The sequence below is a fragment of the Macaca thibetana genome, chromosome 19 (genome assembly GCF_024542745.1).
Source record: "Macaca thibetana thibetana isolate TM-01 chromosome 19, ASM2454274v1, whole genome shotgun sequence".
Lineage (NCBI taxonomy): Eukaryota > Metazoa > Chordata > Mammalia > Primates > Cercopithecidae > Macaca > Macaca thibetana.
The window spans coordinates 6,695,265-6,720,014 of NC_065596.1; the positions used below are offsets into that span (position 1 = coordinate 6,695,265).

Genomic DNA, 24,750 nt, shown 5'->3' on the forward strand with positions numbered 1-24,750 from the left:
CATTTGAGTCCCAGAGTTCGAGACTACCCTGAGCAACATAGTGAGACCCTGTCTGTATGAAAAATACAAAAATTAGCAAGGCGTGGTGGCACGTGCCTGTAATCCCAGCTACTCAGGAGGCTGAGGTGGGAGTCACTTATCCAAGGGAGGATCGCTTGAGTGTGGGAGGCCAAGGCTGCAATGAGCTGTGGTCGAGAACTGCACTGCACTCCAGCCTGGGCAGTACAGCAAGACCCTGTCTCCAAAAAAAAAAAAAAAAAAAAGCTGTGTTCGAGTGCTTCTCGCCATCCTCTGTTGCCCCCTGGTGGCCTCCTCTGGCCTACCCTGCACTGGCCGCTCCAGCTGGGTCCAGCGTTTCTCCACGCCTTCCCACCTAACCCCCGACAGTCCTCTTGCTCCCTCTCCGCTGTGCAAGGTGGGCCTGTCCCTCCTCCCGGGACTGTGACACTGAGGCTGCTACACGGGCACCTGTTGCCGGCTGACGCATACCTCCTGCCCTCGCCAGGAGAGTGCGTTGGTCACCAAGTTCTCCTTCCACCCTGGTCAGGCATCCTCCTGGAAACCCAGTTGGAAAAGGGGAGATCTGGCCGGGCGCCGTGGCTCCTGCCTGTAATCCCAGCACTTTGGGCCGAGGCGGAAGGATCTCTTGAGATCCATTTAAAACCAGTCTGGCCAACATGGTGAAACCCTGTCTCTACTAAAAATACAAAAATTAGCCAGGCGTGATGGAGGGCGCCTGTAATCCAGGAGGCTGAGGCGGGAGAATCGCTTGAGCCTGGGAGGCAGAGGTTGCAGTGAGCCAAGATCGTGCCACTGCACTCCAGCCTGGCGACAGAGCAAGACTGTGACTGAATCAATCAATCAATCAATCAATCAATCAATCAGTGAGAGATCCCAGCGGGATCCCCTACTTGCAAAGCCCTGCCGACCAATGTGAACATATGCAAATTGTGCAAATACATGCAAATAGACCCCTTCTCTTCAGGGAAGTTCTGGGAAGGCATAGCTTCTCTTCTTCCCACCATGGGGGTCCAGGCTGCGGCCAGAGGCCTGGGCTGAGGCCCGTTCATTGATTGCATACTGTGTGCAGGGCCCTCTGCCAGGTGCTGGGGACAGAGCATGATCCAGGTGGATCCACCCCAGGGTGGTGATGGCCCTAACCTCACAGCAGATAAATACTAATTTCAGTCCAGCGCTGTGGCTCACACCTGAAATCCCAGCACTTTGGGAGGCTGAGGTGGGAGGATCGCCAGAGCCCGGGAGGTGGAGGCTGCAGTGAGCAGTGATCACACCACTGAATTCCAGCCTGGATACGGGGTGAGCGGAGACAGACAATCATGGGGTATCTTCTGGGCCTTCGTAAGGGGTGTGGATTTTATTCTGGGGGTGCTGGGGAACTCTAGGAGAGTTTGGAGCAGGTGAGGAGTCCGATGAGATTTCCAGATTCTGAAAAATGGGTCACATCCAAGTGGCAGGAGTGGGGTGGCTGCCGGGTGGGGAGAGGAGGGTGCATTTGGAACACAGTTTGGAATGCCTAAGGAGGACTGGAGTGAGGGCCCGTGCAGAGTGGGTGGGACCATTTCCTGACCTAGGGGAGGGAATTGTGAGCCTGGAGAGGAAAAGCAGCAGAGTGGGGAGAATCAGGTCACACCTTCCTTGACTGTGATTCCAATCATAGGAGCGGGCAGCAGGACCCCAGGATGTGAGTTGGGAAGGGCCCAAGGCCGCAGCAGACAATGTGAGCAGAATGTGCAGGAATGGGAGAATGGCGGCAGTGTCGGGGAGCTGTACCCCGCCCCTTGGTTCCCTGGGAGATGTAGCAGGGGTTGGGGTGAGAAGTTGTGAGCTGCTGTGACTGCAGCATGACCTGCTGGGTGGCCCTGGATATAAATTATCCTTCTGCGAGCTAGGAGCCACAGTGGGACTTGAACCCACGCCATGGGGAGCCAGAATCTGTCCTTGAACTTCAATTCTGCACTCAACAAGTGCAAAAAGGCCAGTTTCAGTGGCTCATGCCTGTAATCTCAGCACTTTGGGAGGCCAAGCGAGGAAGAAGGCTGGAGGCTAGGAGTTGGAGACCAGCCTGGGCAATATAGTGAGACCCCAACGGTACTCTCTCTCTCTATATATATATATATATTGTATTTTTAGTAGAGAAGGGGTTTCACCATGTTGGCCAGGCTGGTCTCGAACTCCTGACTTCACGTGATCCACCTGCCTCTGCCTCCCAAAGTGCTAGGATTACAGGTGTGAGCCACTGTGCCCAACCAAAAATTTTTAAAAATTAGCTGAGTTTGGTGGTGTGCCCCTGTGGTCCCAGCTACTTAGGAAGCTTAAGCAGAAGGATTGCTTGAGCTGGGGAGGTTGAGGCTGCAGTGAACGGTGATTGTGCCACTGCACTTTAGCCTGGGCGACAGAGGGAGACCCTATCTCTAAAAAAATAAATAAATGTAAACTATTTTTCCTTGTTGCTGCTGCTGTCTGTGAGATTCCATAATTCAACTGGGCACGGTGACTCACGCTTGTAATCCCAACACTTTGGGAGGCCCAGGCAGGTGGATCACCTGAGGTCAGGCGTTCAAGCCGATCCTGGCCAACATGATGAAACCCCGTGTCTACTAAAAACACAAAAAACTAGCCAGGCATGGTGGCGGGCACGTGTGATCCCAGCTACTCGGAAGGCTGAAGTAGGAGAATTGCTTGAACCCGAGAGGCAGAGGTTGCGGTGAGCCGAGATCGTGCCATTGCACTCCAACCTGGGCAGCAAGAGTGAAACTCCATCTCAAAAAAAAAAAAAAAAAAAAAATTCCATAATTCTAAGTCCTGATACTCAACTGTGAGTCTCAGATTCTGTGATTCTTATACAGTCTCTCTTGGTTGCAGGAACTGGGGCTGGGGTCTCTTGGGGTCCCTACTCGTCTGTCCTGCTTTGGCACTGCCCTTGTCCCCATTGGTTCTGACTCAGGAGCAGAGGTGCAGGGCGGGTCAGGGAGGGGAGGCTTTGAATGTCGCTCCCCCACGGATCACAGCCCTACCGAGGTGACACCTGGCACCTTGACAAGCCCAGGAATGAGACCCAGGAGCGCCTCGGCACCTGAGGAGGTGGGAGGAGTTCCTGGATTCCTGCCCTTGCTTATCCTTGGGTTAACTGGATGAGCCTAGGTAGGACCTGTCCCGCTCCAGACCCCAGCAGACATCCAGGCTCTCCCTGGCCAGCCTCTGCCTTATCGGCCCCACTCACACCCATGCGAAATGACCCATTGCTGCCCAGCCCCAGGGCTTTCGCTCTGGTTGGTGTTGTACCTCCTCTCCTCAACAGCCAGGAGTTCTTTTTTGTTTATTTTTGTATTTGTTTTTCTGAGGCAGTGGCTCACTCTGTTGCCCAGGCTGGAGTGCAGTGGAGGTTATGGCTCACTGCAACCTCAATCTTCTGGGCTCACGTGATCCTCCTGCCTCGGACTCCCAAGTAGCTGGGCCTACGGGAGCACCACCACCACACCCAGCCTCTGCATGGGATTGTGACTCTCTTTTCCCTCCTGAGAAAGAACCAGGGGCTGTCTATTCCTTCAAGCACCCACACTGGAATTAACACAGGCCCCTGCACAAAGTAGGGGCTCAAGGACGATTGAGGCTGCAACAAAGGGATGGTGTGTGTGGGGTGAGGGCGGGCACGTGGAGTTTGGGTAAAGGATTGGATATGACAGATGGGTGGATGGGTAAATGGATGGATGGATGAATGGATGGATAGATGTATGTATGGACTAGTGGGTGGTTGGATGGGTGAATGAGTGAATGGGTGGATGGATGGATGGGTGGGTGGGTTGACGGGCAGGTAGGTGGGTGGATGGATGGATGGATAGATGAATGGATGGGTGGGTCGGTGGATGGGTGGATGGATGGATGGATGAATGCGTGGGTGGGTGGATGGGTGGATGGATGGATGGATGAATGAATGGGGTGGGTGGGTGAATGGATGGATGGATGAGTGGGTGGGTAGATGGATGGATGGATGGATGGATGAATGCGTGGGTGGGTGGATGGGTGGATGGATGGATGGATGGATGGATGGATGGATGAATGAATGGGGTGGGTGGATTGAGTGGACCAATGGATGGACAGGTAGCTGGTTGGTGGAGGAATGTGACTGAATGGAAGGTGATTCACTGGGGGTGGGGGAATTCGGTGGTAGAGGAGCTTCTGGGCACATTTACGAGAGGCTGAGTAGATGGCAGGTTGGTGTTCTGTAAGTGCATTCATCCTGTCAATGGCTCCTCAACAATGGGATTGGCCTCCATGTCTCAGCTGGTTGGGGCAGCTCTCCCAACTGGTTCCCAGGCTGCTGCCACGTGGTTGAAGCCCTGGAGGGGCTCCAAGGCACAGGAAGGGGACTGAGGTGGAGATGCGGGTGTGCAGTGAGCTTTGGTGGGGCCCTGAGCCTTCCGTGCCTTCCACTCTCCTGATCTCTCATCCTCCAACTCACTCAGTATCACCTCGCCTGCCCCACAGCCTAGAGGGATCACCGCCCTCACTGTATACAGGAAGAAATGGCTCAGAGTGGGCAGGGACTTCCAGGCAGTTATGGCCTGAGTTCACAGTGCCACGCCCTGCTTCAGGCCCAGCTCAAGATAAGGTCACATCTACCAGAGCAGCTCCATTACAGCCTAAGCAGGACTCGTTTCCTCCCCATGTTCTAATCAAGGGGGTAGAAGGGTCAAGCCTTAGGGAGGGGGGCAGCATTGCACAGGGTCAGGTACCCAAGGTCCTTCTCCCTCGCTGCTCCTGTGTTGCTTCTTCATGGTCCAAAATGACTGCTGGAGCACTGGCCATCATGCCCACACACCAGCCAGACACGTTCTTTCTTGGAAATGGCCCATCACTGCTGTATTTTTGTTTTGTTTGGTCTCGCCCTGTTGCCAGGCTGGAGTACAGTGGCACGATGGTGGTTCACTGCAGCCTCAACCTCCAGGGTCAAGTGGTTCTCATACCTCAGGCCCCCAAGTAGCTGGGACTACAGGTGTGCACTACAGCCAGCTAATGTTACTTGGTAAAGACAGGGTCTCGCAAGTCTACCAGTCTGGTCTCAAACTCCTGGCCTCAAGTGATCCTCCTACCTCACCCTTCCAAAGTGCTGACAGTCATGAGCCACACCTGGCCACTGCTATGGAGACCAGGAAATTTATTTTCTTTTCTGGGTGGCACTTAAGTATGAAGATTCCCTTACGGAGAAAGGAGACTTTGTACTAGAAACCACAAGAGATGAAATTCAGGCAAAATTTTGAAATTTCCAGTTATCACCCCCCCACACACCCAATATACTCTGAGGAACATCAAAAGATATTCTGGGCCAGGCAGGGTGGCTCATGCCTGTAATCCCAACACTTTGGAGGCTGTGGCGGGTAGATCACAAGGTCAGGAGTTCCAGACTAGCCTGGCCCACATGGTGAAACCCCATCTGTGCTAAAAATACAAAAAACTAAGTCAGGCATGGTGGTAGGCACCTGTAATTCTAGCTACTCTGGAGGCTGAGGCCGGAGAATCCCTTGAACCTGGGAGGCAGAGGTTGCAGTGAGCCGAGACCGTGCCACTGCACTCCAGCCTGAGGAACACGGCGAGAGTCCATCTCAAAAACAAAAGTAATTCTGGAAAACCATGATTTTCTCCAAGCTTTTGCCCGCATATGTAAAGAACTTTTACAAAATAAAAAAGGATCCCATAGGAAAGCTGAGTCCCTCCTGGATACACTGGGTGACACACATGGCCCCTGCCCTTTCAGAACTAGTGGGGGATAGAAATCAAATACAGCCCAGTCCCGGGAACCCATGAACAGTTTCACAAACTCCAGTGAGGCCAGCCTGGGGGAATCCGTGGTATTCCAGGCAAGTACAAAGACCCTAACGTGGGAAGGAACCAGTTGTTGGGGACCCATGGGGTTCTATGGTCTGCAGGGCTGTCCCCAGGCCTGGGTCTTACCCAGATGGTTGCTTGTGTGCTGGCCCTGCCCAGGCTCTGGGCGCCTCTCAGGTGAGGCTGAAAAAGGCCTGGTTTCCTGGAAACCACACGGCAACTCCACATGTGGAAGACTGTCCTTGTCCTGAGTGTGGTGGTGCCCCTCTAGTCCCAGCTACTTGGAGGCTGAGGCAGGAGGATCACTTGAGCCCAGGAGGTCAAGGCTACAGTGGGCCATGATCTCTCCACTGCACTCCAGTCAGGATGACAGAGCAAGACCCTCTTTCAAAAAGCCGTAACTGCTATCTAAGTCCTGGCTTTCTCCTGATCCTGCGCTCCCTGGGACAAAGGAGGGCCCCACAGGCTGCCCGCAGCAACTGCACAGCAGCACTTCCCACATCAGTGCGGAACCTCATGTTCAGACCAAGACGGCAAGTCCCAGATCAAGACTGGCCCAGAACAGGGTTGCCCAAGGTCACACAACAAAGGATGGGTGGGGGCCTGAGCTCTTGGCTGTGTCTCAAGCTTCTCCAACGCCAGCTTAGCCTCCACCTGACAAGACGGACTCAGCCAGGATGGGATTAGTGTCATGCCTGGAATTTTCCAGGCCTGAAGCGGTTTCCTGGAGACAAGTACCTGTGGTGAGTCCTTGACCTCCTTGGGCAAGATTAGGGTGTCATCTAAGAGGCCCCCAACCAGCGAAAGAGAAAAACAGCCTCCAAGCAGCAGAGCGCGCCCCTTGGGTGCCCTCTTGTGTCTACTCTGAGAACTTTGGGGACTTAGGAGAATCCCCAGGGAGCGACCCCCAATCCCACTATCTAGGGAGACTCTCCCTGGTCCAGACTCAGGAGGGAAGCCTCAGAGGCCTGTGTCTGACAAGAGAGTTGGGACAGATTTAGTGGCCCAGGACAGACAGTACCCCTGAAGCTAATAGCCCAGGGATGAGCAGGGCTAAGAACTGACCAAGCAAGAGGGCGCTCAGGGGTGGGGGCTCCTGGAGGGCCCACTCCAGGAGAGGAGAATGTGAGGGTTTGTTTGCACTGAAAACCCCTCCTAGGACAGAGAAACAGCAGCTCAGCTGCACCCCAGGAGGTGACTGGGCCAGCCTCTCATAGCATCCCTTTGAGCTCTGCAGTGTGTGCAAAGAAAACATGCGGTGAGCACCAGGGCATTCCTGAGTTTATTTGGGGCATACCCAGGCGAAAGCCCTGCACCTAAAAGAAGGTGTTGGGCCTCTTGGTGGTGAAGCGTGGCTTGTGCTGACGGCGCAGGACCCGGTGGGGCAGCGGGAACTTGATCTTGGAGTCCTGTGAGGAGGGGAGGCAGGTTGAGGAGGTTAGAAGTCTCTTAACACCCCGTCCCTGTGGGGTCACCGAGGTGTAGCCGCCCCCCACTGGGCTCCTGCGTCAGAGCAGGTACTTCCCTCCAGGGGAGTCCCCCAGGGCACTTACATGGAACTGCTTGACAGCCGGCCGACGGCACTTGCTGGCCGCGATCTCCTCCACCTTCATGATCTGAATGGAGTGGGCCCGGGCGCGGTGCCGGGCACCCATGTCTCGGTCTGTGGAAAGGAGGAGGGGCAGTGTAACGGTGTTGCCTGGGCTCTGGGCATTCAGCAAACCTCCTGCTCAGTGCCTGCCCAATGACCTGGCACATCCTGTTGGTCACAGCAACTGCCTGAGGGCTCAGGGCTCACGGGAAGGTGGTAGGGAGGAAGCGAGATAGCCCAAGGCCTGGGTCCCAGCAGGCATTGGCCACTAGAGTTGTAGAACCTCCAAATTCACTTTGAGGGGCACAGCCACAGCCCCCCAAAGGCGACGAGATCCGCTTGCTGTTTGCACCTCTGTTTAAACCACCGCTATAAGAAACAGTGATTCTTGGGTTTAGGTGCAATCAGGGAGGTGTGGGGGTCTCACAACCCCTGGCGGGTGAGCCAAGGAAAAGGTGCCAGCTCCCAACAGTGGGCAGGGGTTGAACTCGGTTGTAAGTGGGTCCCAGAAGACAGTGGTGAAGTGGACCCCAGTCTAAACAAGGTGCAGACCCAAAATGGGAGTTTCCAGATGCGATGTGATTTACAACTGAGCCTGGTAGGGCTCTCAGAAAAGGGCATCTGGGGCCCGGGTTATCCTCTCGTCTTCCTGTGCCCCGCCCCCAGCTCTGAGTCTCTCCTGCCCTGGTAGCCTCTGGCATTTGCCCCGCCTCAGTGTGAGGGAATCAAGGAGCATCTAAAGCCAGAGGCGGGAAGCACAGCTTACAGCACTGGGTGACAGCGCCCGCAGTGGTCAGGTCCCGGTATTCCCGGTACATGTTGTGGGTGCCGCTCCGGGAGTCATAGCGCAGCCAGATTCCGAAGTTCTTCACCCGCAGTGGCGACTTCTCAAACACCTGCCGAGGAGAGGCCACACGGAGAGGTGAGCCAGATCCGCCCTAGCCCCATCCTCATTGAACCCTCGGCCTCTAAAGCACACCCCAGCCTCTAGGCTTACTCTATGGCCAGACTGTTGTGCCTCAGTTTCCCAGCCCCATCCACCTTCAGGAACCCTTGGGGAGCCTGCCAGGTAAGGGAACTTTCCATGCCAACAGCCTGAAGTCCAGGCTTCCTCCACGGAGACCAACCCACCCCAGATGCAGTCCCTGAACTCAGGTCTCCTGGGACCTGTCTGGGCCAAGTTAGCTACCACCACTGACCGGATAGCCATCGCCTCTCCTCACTTGATAAAACAGGGCCCAGAGAAGACAGCACCAACCAAGGTATCCCACCATGCCACCCACCCCCTCCCTGCATCCCTGGCTTTCTAGTCAGGGAAATGGCACATAAGCTCTGCTCCAGTCCCATGACCCAGAGAGAAACACGACCCGTGGCTCTGATGTCTGATGTGCTGGCATTACAGGCGTGAGCCACCGTGCCCGGTCCATGTCTGATTAATTCTTGAGATGCATTATGCCCCATGAGGTGCAAATCCACTCCAGACCTACATGGCCCCAGCCTCCCCATACCTGCCCACAGTAGACAATCTCCCCTGAAGATTTCTTCATCTTCTTTAACTGAGATACGAAGTACCAGAAGCGGGACTTGGCGACGACATGATTAGGCGCAAAGATTCGCATGCGGTAGAGGGGTGGTGTGTGGCATTTGGGGGTGGGCAGGCAGCGACCCACCACCTTGTACTCTCGTAGCTGAAAGGAAACAGGACTGAGGTTAAGGCCAGCACACCCGGCAACTGTGGAGATTCACCTCACTCCCTTGCCTGCAACCGATGACCACAGATTCGGGCAGCAGGAGGCAGGGCCACCCCTAGGGCCTCCATGTGGATTCCTGGTGACTGTGGGTCACACTCCCCAACACAGCTTTATCCACAAAATGAACTGAGGAGAGAGAGGTCTCCAGGGAGAATTAATTAAGTTGCCTGCTTCTCCTTTGCCTGGGCTAAGGGTTTCAGACCAGGAAAGCTGAGGCTTAGTTAGACCCACAGTCTCCTTTCTTCATGCTGCAGTCCTGAACTGCTTTGCAGTCCCCGTCAAACAGCCACTCTGCACCTAATAACATCCAGCCAACATCTTCTTTCACCCTGAGGCCCACAGGCAGAGTGACCAGTATGGGATCTCACAGCCCATTCCAGGCAGAACTAGGACAAGACCTCAGGTCTCTCCCCAGTCCTGGGATCCCTGCACTGTCGCCATGCGAGCTGCGGCTGCCTCCGTTTTCCCAACTGCAATCCAAACGTTTGGCCCAGGGAAGGCTCCCGGTTTACAGATGCAGAGGTGAGAATCTTTGGTCAAGTCCAGGCTCTGTGATATGGCACAAAGAAACCTCCTCTGACACTGACTCGTCAGCTTTTTACTAGTATCAATGAAAAATAGTCACAAATTATCGCAGACTCAGTTCCTACTTTTACTGTGAACCTGACCCATCGGCCTCGGCACCACACGTTCAGGAAGCATCTGGGGCCCGGGGCATCCTCTCGTCTTCCTGTGCCCCGCCACCAGCTCTGAAACTCTCCTGCCCTGGTAGCCTCTGGCATTTGCCCCTGGCAATGGGGCCCGCCCCTTTAACAGCAAGGAAACTGAGGCTGGAGATCTGGACATAACACACCCACTCCATGGGTGTCCGGGTTCTCCTATCTCTGCGCCATAACGCCGTTTGGTTCTATCCAGTATGTGTCACGGCGTTAAGCCTCACGCTCCCCGTTTCGGCTCATTGTCAGCAATTTTCATCTGCTTCTCACAGTCATTCTGGGAAAAAGAAAATGCTACTGCTCCACCGCCACGTCCACATTGTAGACAAGAAAACAGAAACCTAGCGGCTTGACGAGGTGCCGGGGCTCGGGCCTCCACGCTGCGCGACTTATTCCGTCCCCCGGGAAGAAGACCCGGAGTCCTTGGACCACCGCGATCCCTGAGCTGGCCCAGGCCACGCATCGCTCTCTCCACGCGGCGCCCACGATGGCCGCCATGTTGACTGCAACAAGAGAACGCGGCGCGCGGCCAAGCAGGACCGACAGGAGCGCGCGCCACCAACCCGACCCACGCCACCTCTGCAGACCCCCGATGGGGCCCGTGCCCCATCTCTTGGCCCCCTGCTGCGTCGCGCTCGCCTTACTGTGCCAGAAGCCTTCATGGCGTCCTCTCCGCTCTCCCAGCCACCAGCAAAAGGAAGTACCCTCTTTCGCGCAGCCGTTCACCAGGCCTTCATTACCGGAAGACCCGCCCTCTCAATGCCGCACGCCCATTGGCTTCTCTGCCCCGCACTCAACGCGACCCGCGTCTTCATTGGCTACGGATCCACCTACTACTCAAAGCTCGTCCTCTCTTCACAGCGAGACTTCGTTTCCCAGAAGGCAACGAGGCAAGCACCACCTGTTCCACCACGACCGTAACGGAGCGTCGGCGCGCGCTGCACGCCGGGAGTTGTAGTCACTCAGCCAGTTCCGGCTGCAACTAGGGGCGGGGGCGCGCGCCGCCTGCAGGATGCCTAAGCATTGAACTGGACCTCGGGTGGCTGCGGTGTTTACGATGAGATGCCGATGCTTTACACTCTTGGCCTCGTCCTCCGGGGAGGTGTGTTACGGAGGTCTCCAGCCAGATACCTGAGGGTTCTCATCTGTAAAACTGGAATACAAATTATATGTTTTTCTCCTAGCGATGTTGCAGCACGAATATTGAGTAAGCGCTGGAATGCCGTTTTTATTTGGGGTCCGATTTGTGTTTCGTAGTAGGTGGGTTTCAAACCCTGTCTGCCTGCCTCCAGTTCATAAAGAACCTGGGGGAGCGGGGGTTGGGGGAGAGCGCGCGGAGAACGCGAGAATGGATCAAGATCCAGCTGCCCACTTTGAGGGGCTCGGACAGAAAGAAGCCCTCCTGGGGATGAGGACGGAGACCAGATATGAAAAAAGAGCCGCAAACAACTCCCTGATGACAAGGCTGTGAAGTAAAATTAAGAGGAAAGAGGCAGGAGGCTGAGGCATGAGAATCGTTTGTATTCAGGAGCCAGAGGTTGCAGTGAGCTGAGATCGCGCCTTTGCACTCCAGCCTAGGCGGCAGAGTAAGACTGTGTCTCAAAAAAAAAAAAAAAAAAAAAGCCAGGTAGGTGCGGTGGCTCACGCCTGTAATCCCAGCACTTTCGGAGGCCGAGGTGGGTGGATCACGAGGTCAGGAGTTCAAGACCAGCCTGGCCAACATAGCGAAACCCCGTCTCTACTAAAAATACAAAAATCAGCCAGGCGTGCTGGCCGGTGCCTGTAATTATAGCTACTCAGGAGGCTGAGGCAGGAGAATCGCTTGAACCTGGGAGATGGAGGCTGCAGTGAGCCGAGATCACGCCATTGCACTCCAGCCTGGGAGACAGGGCGAGACCCGACTCGGAAAAAAACAAAAAGAAAAAAAGAAAGAAAAAGGGCAGCAAGTATGCAATTTTTTATTTTCATTTTCTTATTTTGCATTTCAGGTTCTCTGAATCTGGTTTTGTGGATTCAAGTCACTACTGGGTGTGATTTTGTTTTCTTTACTTTTTTTTTTTTTTTGAGACAGAGTCTTACTGTGTTCCTCAGGCTGCAGTGCAGTGGTGAGATCTCGGCTCACTACAACCTCTGCCTCCTGGGTTCAAGCGATTCTCCCGCCTCAGCCTCCAGAGTAGCTGGGATTACAGGTGCCCACCACCATGCCTGGCTAATTTTTGTATTTTTAGTAGAGATGGGGTTTCACTATGTTAGTTAGGCTGGTCTCGAACTCCTGACCTCAGGTAATCCGCCTGCCGTGGCCTCCCAAAGTGTTGGGATTACAGGCGTGAGCCACCCCGCCCGGCCCAATGATTTTCTTATTCCAGTATGGCTTGGCTCCCTTCACCTCCTTTGTGCTGTTAATGTCAAACATATTACCTTTCTCTGTATTATAGACCCAACAATACAATTAATATATAGTTTTTGTTGTTGTTGTTTTGAGATGGAGTCTAACTCTGTCGCCCAGGCTAGAGTGCAGTGGCGCGAGTTGCACTGAAACCTCCACCTCCCAGGTTCAAGCAATTCTCCTGCCTCAGCCTCCCGAGTAGCTGGGACTACAGGCGTGCACCACCACGCCTGGCTAATTTTTTGTATTTTTAGTAGAGACAAGTTTTACCATGTTGGCCAGGCTGGTCTCGAATTCCTGACCTCAGGTGAACCACCCCCTCGGCCTCCCAAAGTGCTGGGATTACAGACATGAGCCACCAGGCCTGGCCAATATATAGTTTTGTACAACTGCTTTTTAAATGTGTTAAGAAGCAAAGATAGAAGAAATTTGCATTTATGCTAGATTTTATTTTTATTTATTTTGAGACAGGGTCTCGCTCTGCTACCCAGGCTGGAGGGCAGTGGCGCAATATTGGCTAACTACAACCTCTGCCTGCCAGGATCAAATGATTCTCCTGCCTCAGCCTCCCAAGTAGCTGAAATTACAGGTGTGCGCCACCATGCCTGGCTAATTTTATTTTTAATTTTTAGTAGAGACAGGGTTTCTCTGTGTTGGCTATGGCTGGTCTTGAACTCCTGACCTCAAGTGGTCTGCCCGTCGTGGTCTCCCAACATACTGGGATTACAGGCATGAGCCACTGTAGCTGGCAGATTTTATTTTTATTTTTTTAATACAGGATCTCACTCTGTTGCCCAGGCTGGAGTGCAGTGGCGAGATCTCTGTTCACTGCAGCCTCAAACTCCCAGGCTCAAGAGATTCTCCCACCTCAGACCTCCCGAGTAGTTAGGACGTGTGCCATGAAACCCAGCTAAGTTTTGTATTTCTTTTCTTGAACTCCTGACCTCGTGATCCACCTGCCTCAGCCTCCCAAACTGCTGGGATTACAGGCATGAGCCACCACACCCGACCAAGTTTTGTATTTTTTGTAGAGACAAGGTCTCTCTATGTTGCCCAGGCTGGTCTTAAACTCCTGAGCTCAATTGATCCGCCTACCTCAGCCTCCCGAAGTTTTGGGATTACAGGCGTGAGCCAAAGCACCCGGCCTTATGCAATCTTTTAAAATTACATACATTACCTTTATATGTGTTCTTCAGATTTTCGCATGGATTGGAATAAATGTCTGGGGTCCCTTGTTTTCAGCCTAAAGAATTTCTTTTGGGCGGGTGCGGTGGCTCTAACCTGTAATCCCAGGTCTTTTCAAGGCCCAGGTGAGTGGGTCACCTGAGGTCAGGAGCTTGAGATCAGCCTGGCCAACATGGTGAAACCCCGCTTCTATTAAAAAATACAAAAATTAGCTGGGTGTGGTGGCGGGCGCCTGTAGTCCCAGCTACTTGAGAGACTGAGGCATGAGAATCACTTGAGCCTGGGAGGCGGAGGTTGCAGTGAGCCGAGATCACACCACTGCACTCCAGCCTGGGCAATAGAGTGAGACTCTATCTCAAAAAAAAAAAAAAGATTGGTATTTCTTGTAAGGTGGGCAAATTAACTTTTGCACTAAAATCTTTAGCCCAACTGTAACACAGATGGTTAGTTACCCAGTCCCTTCCTGATGGACACTTAGACTGTGAAAATTCGGAAAACTGATGGGTATGATGGGGGACAGGGAGGCCAGAGGAGCAGGTCAGCCCTCCTCTGGCTGGGGTCCTCTGGGCAGGAAGGACGTCAGGTGAGAGGCGACTCTATCTGAACAGCGCTGCCGCGAATGTCCACCAGGTGGCAGCAGAACCACGTCCCGTCTGCGGTGGCCCAGCTGAGGCCAAGCGGGAGACCGTGGAATGATATACAACCAGGTTCAAATCCCACCGATGGTTCGCTGGCCACGTCGCCGCTCTGGGCCTCAGTTTCCCCTTCCACACAATGAGGCCAATAATAGTCGCCAGCTTTTTAGGGTTGTTGTGAGATTTAAATGGCGTATGATTGTTTGGACGGGGGAGCCTGTCCCTGTTGAGGCCCTGTCCCTCCCTCTGTGCTAGAACTCACCACTCTGGCCTTAGTTAGGCTACAAGCAGGTGGAAGGAGAACCTGGAAAGGGCAGAGCGCAGCCTGGAGCACAAATTGGATCCTAGAACAGCAGGAGAGGGGCAGGAAAAGGAATTTAGGGAGGATGGGGAGGAGGAAGAGGAGAGGGAGATCCCCGAGACCCAGCCCTGGCCTTGGGGTCTGGTGCTTCTGCCTTCAAGGCCTGGGTTGGAGCAGAGGGAGGGCATGCCAGGGTGGGGAAGGGCACGGGTTGTGAGGTGCTGACTGTTTGTTTCAAAGCTTTATTATTTTTCTTTACTTTTTTTTTTTTTTTTGAGATGGAGCCTCACTCTGTTCCCCAGGCTGGAATGCAATGGCGTGATCTCGGCTCACCACAGCCTCTGCCTCCCAGGTTCAAGCGATTCTCCTGCCTCACCCTCCAGAGTAGCTGGGATTACAGGCACCCACCATCATGTCCGGCTAATTTTTGTAGAGACAGGGTTTCACTATGTTGGCCAGGCTGGTCTCGAACTCCTGACCTCAGATGATCCGCCCACCTCGGCCTCCCAAAGTGCTGGGATTATAGGCGTGAGCCACAGTGCCCAGACTTTTTTTTTTTTTTAAATACAGAGTCTCACTGTCACCCAGGCTGGAGTATAGTGGCGTGATCTCGGCTCACTGCAACCTCTGCCTCCCCGGTTCCAGCAATTTTCATGTCTCAGCATCCCGAGTCCCTGGGATTACAGGTACCCATCACCACACCAGGCTAGTTTTTGTTTTTTTATGTTTTTTTTTTTTGAGACGGAGTCCGGCTATGTCACCTAGGCTGGAGTGCAGTGGCGCGATCTCCGCTCACTGCAAGCTCTGCCTCCCAGGTCCACACCATTCTCCTGCCTTAGCCTCCAGAGTGGCTGGGACTACAAGTGCCCGCCACCACACCTGGCTAATTTTTTGTATTTTTAGTAGAGATGGGGTTTCACCATGTTAGCCAGGATGGTCTCGATCTCCCGACCTCGTGATCCACCCGCCTACGGCCTCCCAAAGTGCTGGGATTACAGGTGTGAGCCACCGCGCCTGGCCCAGTTTTTGTATTTTTAGTAGAGATTGGGTTTCACTATGTTGGCCAGTCTGGTCTGGAACCCCTGACCTCAAGTGATCTGCCTGCCTCAACCTCCCAAAGTGTTGGAATTACAGGAATGAGCCACTGTGCCCGGCCCAGGCCCTGACCTTCCACCCCGTCCTCTTCTGCCTCCAATTGTCCCTGATCCCTGCTCCCATCTCTCCCAAGAGTCCTCCTCTGAATTCATTTCATTCATTCATTCACTGAGTACTTACTGTGTGGACACATGGCACAGGGGACACAGCTGTGACTGGGACAAACAAAAATCCCAGACCTGGGAGAGTTGAAAGGGAAAAGGATGGGGGAAACGGGAAAAACAAGATACATAAGAAAAATGAGCCAGGCATGGTGGCTCTCACTTGTCATCCCAGTGACTCGGAAGGCTGAAACGGGAAGATTATTTCAGGCCAGGAGTTCAAGACTAGCCTGGGCGACATAGTGAGATCTCATCTGTAAAAAAAAAAGTTTCGGCCAGGTGTGGAGAGATGGGTGGATCACCCAAGGTCAGGAGTTCAAGACCGGCCTGACCAACAAAGTGAAACCCCGTCCTACTAAAAATACAAAAAATTAGCCAGGTGTGGTGGTGTGCACCTGTAGTCCCAGCTACTCAGGAGGCTGAGACAGGAGAATTGCTGGAACCCGGGAGGCGGAGGTTGCAGTGAGCCGAGATTGAGCCACTGCACTCCAGCCTGGGCAATGGAGGGGAGACTCTGTCTCAAAAAAAAAAAAAAAAAAAAAAAAGAAAGAAAGAAAAGAAGAAAGAAATTTACAAACAACAAAAATTTATTTCTCACAGTTCTGGAGTCTGGGAAGTCCAAGATCAAAGCACATTCAGTGTCTGCTGAGGTCCCACATTCTAGTTCATAGATGGTGGCTTCTCACTGTGCCCTCACATGGTAGAAGGGTCAAGGCATCTCTTTGGGGCCTTTTTTACTTGTTTTTGTCTTTCTTTTCTTTTCTTTTCTTTTCTTTTCTTTTTTTTCTTTCTTTCTTTCTTTCTCTTTCTTTCTTCCTTTCTTGGGGCCTCTTTTACTTGTTTTCTTTCTTTCTTTCTTTTACTTGTTTTCTTCTCTTTTCTTTTCTTTCCTCTCTTTCTCTTTTTCTCTCTTTCTAACAGTCTCACTCTGTTGCCTGTGCTGAAGTGCAGGGGCATGATTTTGGTTCACTGCAACCTTGACCTCCTGGGCTCAGGTGATCCTCCTGCCTCAACCTTCCAAGTGTCTGGGACTACAGGTGTGCACCACCATGCCCAGCTAATTTTTGTGGTTTTTTTGGTAGAGGTGGTGTTTCGCCACGCTGCCCAGGCTGATTTCAAACAAAAGTTCTTTGTCGGAGACCAGCCTGCAGTTCTCCCAGGGCGCTGAGATTACAGGGATGAGCTACCACACCCAGCCTAGGGGCCTCTTTTATAAGGGCATGAATCCCATTCAAGAGGTTTATGATTAATGATCTAATCACCTCTTAAAAGGTTCTGCTTCTGAATACCATCGCCTTCGAGGTTAGGATTTCAATGTATTAATTTTGGGGAGACACAAACTCTCAGACCATCGCAGTATTTTATCTTTTTCAGCGCTGCTGCAAAGGAAATTTTTCAAAATTTTTTTATGTTCCAATTGTTTGCTGCTAGTATATAAAAATTCAATTGACTTTTGTATTGAATTCAATGGACTTTTTAAACCTGCTAACTTGCTGAATTTATGTATTAGTTTCCGTAGTTGTCTTATAGATTCCCTTGGGTTTTTGACATATACAATCATATCATCTGCAAATAGCAACAATTTTATTTACTTACGTTGTTCTGTTTTGCTTTATACAGAATCTTGCTATGTTGCCTTCAAATTCGTGGGCTCTCATTTCAGCTTCTCCAGTAGCTAGGGCTACAGGCATGTATCACCATGCCTAGTCACACCTGACTTGTTTATTTTTCTCATCTTTTTTTTTTTTTTTTTTTTTGAGACAGAGTCTCGCTCTGTCACCCAGGCTGGAGTGCAGTGGCCGGATCTCAGCTCACTGCAAGCTCCGCCTCCCGGGTTTACGCCATTCTCCTGCCTCAGCCTCCCGAGTAGCTGGGACTACAGACGCCCACCACCTCGTCCGGCTAGTTTTTGTATTTTTTAGTAGAGACGAGGTTTCACCGGGTTAGCCAGGATGGTCTCGATCTCCAGACCTCGTGATCCGCCCGTCAAGGCCTCCCAAAGTGCTGGGATTACGGGCTTGAGCCACTGCGCCCAGCCTATTTTTTTTTTAAGACAGGATCTCGCTCTGTTGCCCAGACTGGAGTGTAATGGTGTGATGACGGCTTACTGCAGCCTTGACCTCCCTGACTCAAGCAATCCTCAGCCTCCCAAGTAGCTGGGATGACAGGTGTGAGCCATCACACCCTGCCAATTTTTAATTTTTTTTTTTTTTTTTTTTGGAGACAGAGTCTCCCTCTGTTGCCTAGGCTGGAGTGCAGTGGCACGATCTTGGCTCACTGCAACTTTTGCCTCCCGGGTTCAAGCGATTCTCCTGCCTCAGACTCCTGAGTAACTGAGATTACAGGCATGCATCACCATGTCCCGCTAATTTTTGTAATTTTAGTAGAGATGGGGTTCACCATGTTGGTAAGGCTGGTCTCGAACTTCTGACCTTGTGATTCTCCCACCTCAGCCTCCCAAAGTGCTGGGATTACAGGCGTGAGCCACCGTGCCCGGCCATTTTTTTTTTTTTTTTTTTTTTTTCCCTGAGTATAGCTCTGTTGCCCAGCCCAGGCTGGAGTACAGTGGCATGATCTTGGCTCACTGCAACTTCCACCTTCCCAGTTCAAGCCATTCTCATGCCTCAGCCTCCTGAGTATCTGGGATTACAAGCATGTACCACCATGCTTGGCTAATGTTTGTATTTTTAGTAGAAACAGGGTTTCATCATATTGGCCAAGCTGGTCTCAAACTCCTGAGCTCAAGTGATCTGCCTACCTCAGCCTCCCAAAGTGCTGGGAGTACAGGTGTGAGCCACCACACCTGGCAATTTTTAAATTGTTTTGTAAAGATGAGGTCTCAATATATTGCCCAGGCTGGTCTCCAACTCCTGGGGTCAAGCGATCCTCCCACCACAGCCTCCTAAAGTGCTCAGATTACGGGCATGAGCCACCATGCCCAGCTTTTTCTTTTCTTTTCTTTCTTTTTTTTTTTTTTTTTTGACAGAGTCTCGCTCAGTTGCCCAGGCTGGAGTGCAGTGGTGCAATTTCGGCTCACTGCAAGCTCCGCCTCCCGGGTTCATGCCATTCTCCTGCCTCAGCCTGCTTTTTCTTTTCTTATTACAGTGGCTAGCATCACCAGAACAATGTTGAATAGAGGTGGTGAGAATGGACATCCTTGTTCTCAGTCTCAGGAGGAAGTTATTCAGTCTCTTACCATTTTTGTTTTTGTTTTTTGAGATGGAGTCTTGCTTTGCCGCCCAGGCTGGAGTGCAATGGCGCTATCTCGGCTCACTGCAACCTCTACCTCCTGGGTTCAAGCGATTCTCCTGCCTCAGCCTCCTGAGTAGCTGGGGCTACAGGCACACACCACTATGCTTGGCTAATTTTTGTATTTTTAGTAGAGACGGGTTTCACCATGTTGGTCAGGCTGGTCTCAAACTCTTGACCTTGTGATCCGCCCTCCTTGGCCTCCCAAAATGTTGGGATTACAGGTGAGAGCCACTGTGCCCGGCCTTCAGTCTTTTACCATTAAGTAGAATATTACCTATGGCCTTTTGTAGATGTTGCCTATCAGTTTGAGGAAATTTCCATTTATTCATAGGTTGCTGAGAGGTTTTTTTGTTTATTATTATCCTGAAAAGGTGTTGAATTTGTCATATCTTTCTCTCATTTGTTGAAATGATCATGTAGCTTCACTGTATTATTTTTCTTTTCTTTTCTTTTTTTTGAGACAGGCTCTTGCTCTGTTGCCCAGGCTGGAGTACAGTGGCACAGTCTTGGCTCCCTGCAACCTCTGCCTCCTGGGCTCAAGCCATCCTCCCACTTCAGGCTTCTAAGTAGCTGAGACTACAGGTGCACACCACCATGCCTGGCTAATTTTTGTATGTTTTATAGAGACGGATCTCACTACGTTGCCCAGGCTAATCTCCAACTCCTGAGCTCAAATGACCCTCCCACGTTGGCTTCCCAAAGTGCTCAGATTACAGGCATGAGCCACCATGCCCGGCCCTGCCTCACTGTACTCTTGATTTTCATTTGGCAAGTGAAGCTGAGGAACTTTTTCTGGGTTTAAGAGCTATTTGTCCTTCGTTTTCTGTGACTTCTGGATTCATATCCACCTAAGTGGTTGGCATTTTCTTACTGCTTTCTAGATGTTACTTATATAACGAGGATTTTTTTTTTTTTTTTTTTTTTTTTTTGAGACGGAGTCTCGCTCTGCCGCCCAGGCTGGAGTGCAGTGACTGGATCTCAGCTCACTGCAAGCTCCGCCTCCCGGGTTCACGCCATTCTCCTGCCTCAGCCTCCCGAGTAGTTGGGACTACAGGCGCCCGCCACCGCGCCCGGCTAGTTTTTTGTATTTTTAGTAGAGACGGGGTTTCACCGTGTTAGCCAGGATGGTCTCGATCTCCTGACCTCGTGATCCGCCCGTCTCGGCCTCCCAAAGTGCTGGGATTACAGGCTTGAGCCACCGCGCCCGGCCATAACGAGGATATTTTATCCATGAGTTCAACTTTGTTTCCAGTTACACTGTGATTATATTTTATCCTTTGATTGTATTTATGGACTTCTTCTCAGCAGAAAAATGTGGGTATTTGCATCACTGATGTGCCCCGTGTTTCTCTCGGGCAAGTTCTGGGTTATGTCCCCAGAACTTCCTTTTTAAAAAATTTGTAGCCGGGCGCGGTGGCTCAAGCCTGTAATCCCAGCACTTTGGGAGGCCGAGACGGGCGGATCACGAGGTCAGGAGATCGAGACCATCCTGGCTAACACGGTGAAACCCCGTCTCTACTAAAAATACAAAAACTTAGCCGGGCGAGGGGGCAGGCGCCTGTAGTCCCAGCTACTCGGGAGGCTGAGGCAGGAGAATGGCGTGAACCCGGGAGGCGGAGCTTGCAGTGAGCTGAGATCCGGCCACTGTACTCCAGCCTGGGCTACAGAGCAAGACTCCGTCTCAAAAAAAAAAAAAAAATTTGTATGTATGTATGTATTTATTTATTTTTTATTATACTTTAAGTTCTAGGGTACATGTGCATAATGTGCAGGTTTGTTACATATGTATACATGTGCCATGTTGGTGTGCTGCACCCATCAACTCATCATTTGCATTAGGTATATCTTCTAATGCTATCCCTCCCCCCACCCCCTCCCCACAATAGGCCCCGGTGTGTGATGTTCCCCTTCCTGTGTCCAAGTGATCTCATTGTTCAATTCCCACCTATGAGTGAGAACATGCGGTATTTGGTTTTCTGTTCTTGTGATAGTTTGCTGAGAATGATGGTTTCCAGCTGCATCCATGTCCCTACAAAGGACACGAACTCATCCTTTTTTATGGCTGCTTATTTATTTTTTGAGATGGAGTCTCGCTCTGTCGCCCAGGCTGGAGTGCAGTGACGCAATCTCGGCTGACTGCAACCTCCGCCTCCCAGGTTCAAGTGATTCTCCTGCCTCAGCCTCCTGTGTAGCTGGGATTACAGGCGCCGCCACCACACCCGGCTGAGTTTTGTATTTTTAGTAGAGATGGGGCTTCACCAGGTTGGCAAGGCCGGTCTCGAACTCCTGACCTCAGGTGATCTGCCCGTCTCGGCCTCCCAAAGTGCTGGGATCATAGGCATGATGAGCCACCGCGCCTCGCCAGAACTTCCTTTTAGAGCTTTCTTTTTTTTTTTTTTTTTTTTTTTTTGAGACGGAGTCTCACTCTGTCGCCCAGGCTGGAGTGCAGTGGCCGGACCTCAGCTCACTGCAAGCTCCGCCTCCCGGGTTTACGCCATTCTCCTGCCTCAGCCTCCCGAGTCGCTGGGACTACAGGCGCCCGCCCACCTCGCCCGGCTAGTTTTTTGTATTTTTAGTAGAGACAGGGTTTCAACGTGTTCGCCAGGATGGTCTCGATCTCCTGACCTCGTGATCCGCCCGTCTCGGCCTCCCAAAGTGCTGGGATTACAGGCTTGAGCCACCGCGCCTGGCACCTTTTAGAGCTTTCACAGGCTCTTCTCTGGGGCTGAAGGTACCACTTTGGTCCTCACCCCAATCTCCTCTTACTCATTCTCAAAATATTGCGGAAACCATCACACTAGAGGTAGCAGAGACCCAGAAACTCACTTTACTTCCGGAGAGCGGAGGCTTCCGTCTCAGGCCAAGGATGAGAACATAAAGTTGCATTCCTGTCTCTGAAGCCACCCAGAAAGTGAAAGAAAACACTACGGCCCAGCTTCTGCTTGGCACTTCCTGCCGCAGGTCAGCTGTGGCTCCACTGAGCTGAGGACGTAATCTCTATCTCTTTCCCTTGACCCACGCGGCCCTACCCACGCCATCAAATGAGTCTCAGCTCCCCGTGGCCCTGACATCCTGCTCTTCTCGGGAACACTGTGAATTCGCGAAGCCTCCTGGCCTTTGCCTGGGCTGTTCTGCCTGCCAGAACTGCCCACACTCCCACACTCTCAGGTCACTCTCGGGCTAGTCCCACTTGTTGTTGGATGTCAGTATCAAAGCCACCTCTTCCAGGAAGCCCTCCCAGATCCAGTCATCTCTCTTAGCAGCCTGGTCCCAGGGGCAACTGGTATCATTATTGGGCAATAGCTTGTTTATTGCCATTTCCCCTGCTGGACTCTCAGCTCCCCTGGGCAGGGATTGGGTCTGCTTTGTCCCCGATTCCCTGCACACAGGCTGTGTGCAATAAGCATCTCTAGATGATTGAACAGTTAAGGTCAACAAAATACTTCCCAAACCATTTTTGTGTGAAGACTTGTGATGGTGATACAGAGATGAAGATGACTTTTTTTTTTTTTTTTTGAGACAGGGTGTCACTCCCATTGCCCAGGCTGGAGTGCAGTGGCATGACCACAGCTAACTGCAGCCTCAACTTCCTGGGCTCAGGTGATCCTCCCACCTCAGCCTCCCTAGTAGCTGGGACTACAGGCACATGCCACCACACCCAGCTTATTATAATTTTTTTTTGTTGTATTTTTTTGTAGAGACAGGGTTTCACCATGTTGCCCAAGCTGGTCTCAAACACCTGGGCTCAAGCCATCCTCCTGCCTCAGCCTCCCAAAGTGCTGGGATTACAGGTTTGAGCCAATGCTCTTGGCCACAACTTCTTTTTTTTTTTTTTTTTTGAGACAGAGTCTTGCTCCGTCACCCAGGCTGGAGTGCAGTGGCCGCACCTCAGCTCACTGCAAGCTCCGCCTCCCGGGTCTATGCCATTCTCCTGCCTCAGCCTCCCGAGTAGCCGGGACTACAGGCGCCCGCCACCTCACCCGGCTAGTTTTTTGTATTTTTTTTAGTAGAGACAGGGTTTCACCATATTTAGCCAGGCTGGTCTCGATCTCCTGACCTTGTGATCCGCCCGTCTCGGCCTCCCAAAGTGCTGGGATTACAGGCTTGAGCCACCGCGCCCGGCGGCCACAACTTCTTAAATCTATTCCTTTTTTTTTTTTTTTGAGACAGAGTCTTGCTCCGTCACCCAGGCTGGAGTGCGGTGGCATGATCTCAGCTCACTGCAACCTCCGCCTCCTGGGTTCACGTCATTCTCCTACCTGAGCCTCCTGAGTAGCTGGGATTACAGGCACATGCCACTACGCCCAGCTAATTTTTATATTTTTAGTAGAGATGGGGTTTCCCATGTTGGCTAGGCTGTTCTCGAACTCCTGGGCTCAAGCAATCTTCCCACCTGGGCCTTCCAAAGTGCTGGAATTACAGATGTGAGTGACTGCACCCAGTCACACTTGTCAGTTTATTCCTGAAGCTCTACTGCCAGGGGCTCCGATCCTATTATCCTATGAACACTGGCCCAAGTCTCTTTGCATTTGGATGCTGCCCGGGCCTTCTGCCTCTTCCATTTATAACGGCCCCTACTTCCAACCCTCCTGTGGCTCCAGATTATGATCCGGGTAAAACCCACCCTTCTCCCAAAGACCCTGATCCCCCTGTCCCCGCACGATCTTGCCCCTGTTGACCGCCCTGCAGTCCCCTTCCCCCTCATCTCACCCCTGCCCTGGCCTCCTGACTGCTCTTCAAGCTGCTAAGATCATTGCTCTCTCAAGGTCTTCGCCCATCCTGTGCCCTCCTCCTGCAGCGCCCTTTCCCTGGCCAGCTCCCTGTCCTGCCTCGGGTCCAAGTTCTAGTCTGTGCCGGTCCTGACACCCTGGCTTTCTTTGTTATCTGCGATGATTTGGCTCCTTCATTTGCTCATTGTCTCGGGGCCAGATCACAAGTTCCAAGAGGCCAGGCCGGATCCACCTGGTTTTTTAGGACTGGGCCCAGGGCACCAAAGGCAGAAGTGGGTCATTATCTCTCCCTGAGTCTTTTTTTTTTTTTTGAAACGGAGTCCCGCTCTGTTGCCAGGCTAGAGTGCAGTGGTGCCATCTCGTCTCACTGCAACCTCTGCCTGCTAGGTTCAAGCAATCCTCCCACCTCAGCCTCCCGAGTAGCTGGGATTACAGGCATCACCAGGCCTGGCTAATTTTCCTATTTTTAGTAGAGATGGGGTTTCATCAGATTGGCTAGGCTGGTCTCAAACTCCTGACTTCTAGTGATCCACCCACCTCAGCCTCCCAAAGTGCTGCCACAGGCTACCACGCCTGGCTAATTTTTGTATTTTTAGTAGAGATGGAGTTTCGCCATGTTGGCTAGGCTGGTCTCAAACTCCTGATCTCAAGTGACCGCCTGCCTCAGCCTCCCAGAGTGCTGGGATTACAGGCGTGAGCCACTGCGTCCAGTGTCTCCCTGAGTCTTAAAGGAGAAATACCTCAAAGAAGAACTTGACCTTCCTCTGGGGCAACTTCCCTGCTTCCCTCCTGGGCAAATCCAGCCAGGTTTCCTTCCCTGGGTGCAAAATTAGTTCCACTGGGTGCTCAACTCACACATGCGACAGATGGATTAACTGAGGCAACAAGGGCCGGGCCAGAGCCCCTACTTAACAAGTGGGTCTAGAGTCGGCTGAGCCCCCGGTGTGACCCAGACCCTTCTCTGTGTTATCATCGGTTCCTCTGGGTTAGGGGTCTCCAGCAGCCTGTCTGAGCGGGGCGGCTGCTGCAGAGGCTTCCGGAACTTTCTGCCCCTCCTTGGCCGCCTCCCCGCCCCCGTCTCCCACAGGGCCCTGACTTTCGGT

General features: G+C 52.4%; 2 protein-coding genes and 1 non-coding gene across 17 annotated transcripts in view; all 3 read right to left on the reverse strand.

Moving 5' to 3' along the window:
- Positions 1–24,750, reverse strand: part of CCDC124 (coiled-coil domain containing 124) — a 112,976-nt gene that overhangs the window by 77,810 nt on the left and 10,416 nt on the right. Inside the window, exon 1 of one of the 14 annotated variants that reach the window (XM_050769808.1) lies at positions 24,719–24,728. The exons of 6 other annotated variants lie outside the window; for them this stretch is intronic. The gene's annotated coding sequence lies outside the window, so the exon portion shown is untranslated. 7 more of the 14 variants (XM_050769781.1, XM_050769782.1, XM_050769791.1 and 4 more) reach the window with 7 other exon arrangements.
- RPL18A (ribosomal protein L18a) overlaps positions 7,108–24,750 on the reverse strand; it is a 36,359-nt gene continuing 18,716 nt past the window's right edge. Inside the window, exons 2-6 of one of the 2 annotated variants that reach the window (XM_050769829.1) lie at positions 10,547–10,599; positions 8,944–9,123; positions 8,202–8,331; positions 7,398–7,507; positions 7,108–7,253 (exon numbers count right to left, since the gene is read on the reverse strand). In XM_050769829.1, coding sequence (XP_050625786.1) covers positions 7,161–7,253; positions 7,398–7,507; positions 8,202–8,331; positions 8,944–9,123; positions 10,547–10,564 — 531 coding nt within the window. In that variant the 5' untranslated portion in view covers positions 10,565–10,599 and the 3' untranslated portion in view covers positions 7,108–7,160. Of the gene's footprint in view, positions 7,254–7,397; positions 7,508–8,201; positions 8,332–8,943; positions 9,124–10,479; positions 10,600–24,750 lie in introns of those variants that run through there. The other variant, XM_050769828.1, reaches the window with a different exon arrangement.
- Positions 7,708–7,840, reverse strand: LOC126943662 (small nucleolar RNA SNORA68). The gene has a single exon (XR_007721802.1). It is a non-coding gene; the product is annotated as a small nucleolar RNA SNORA68 (small nucleolar RNA).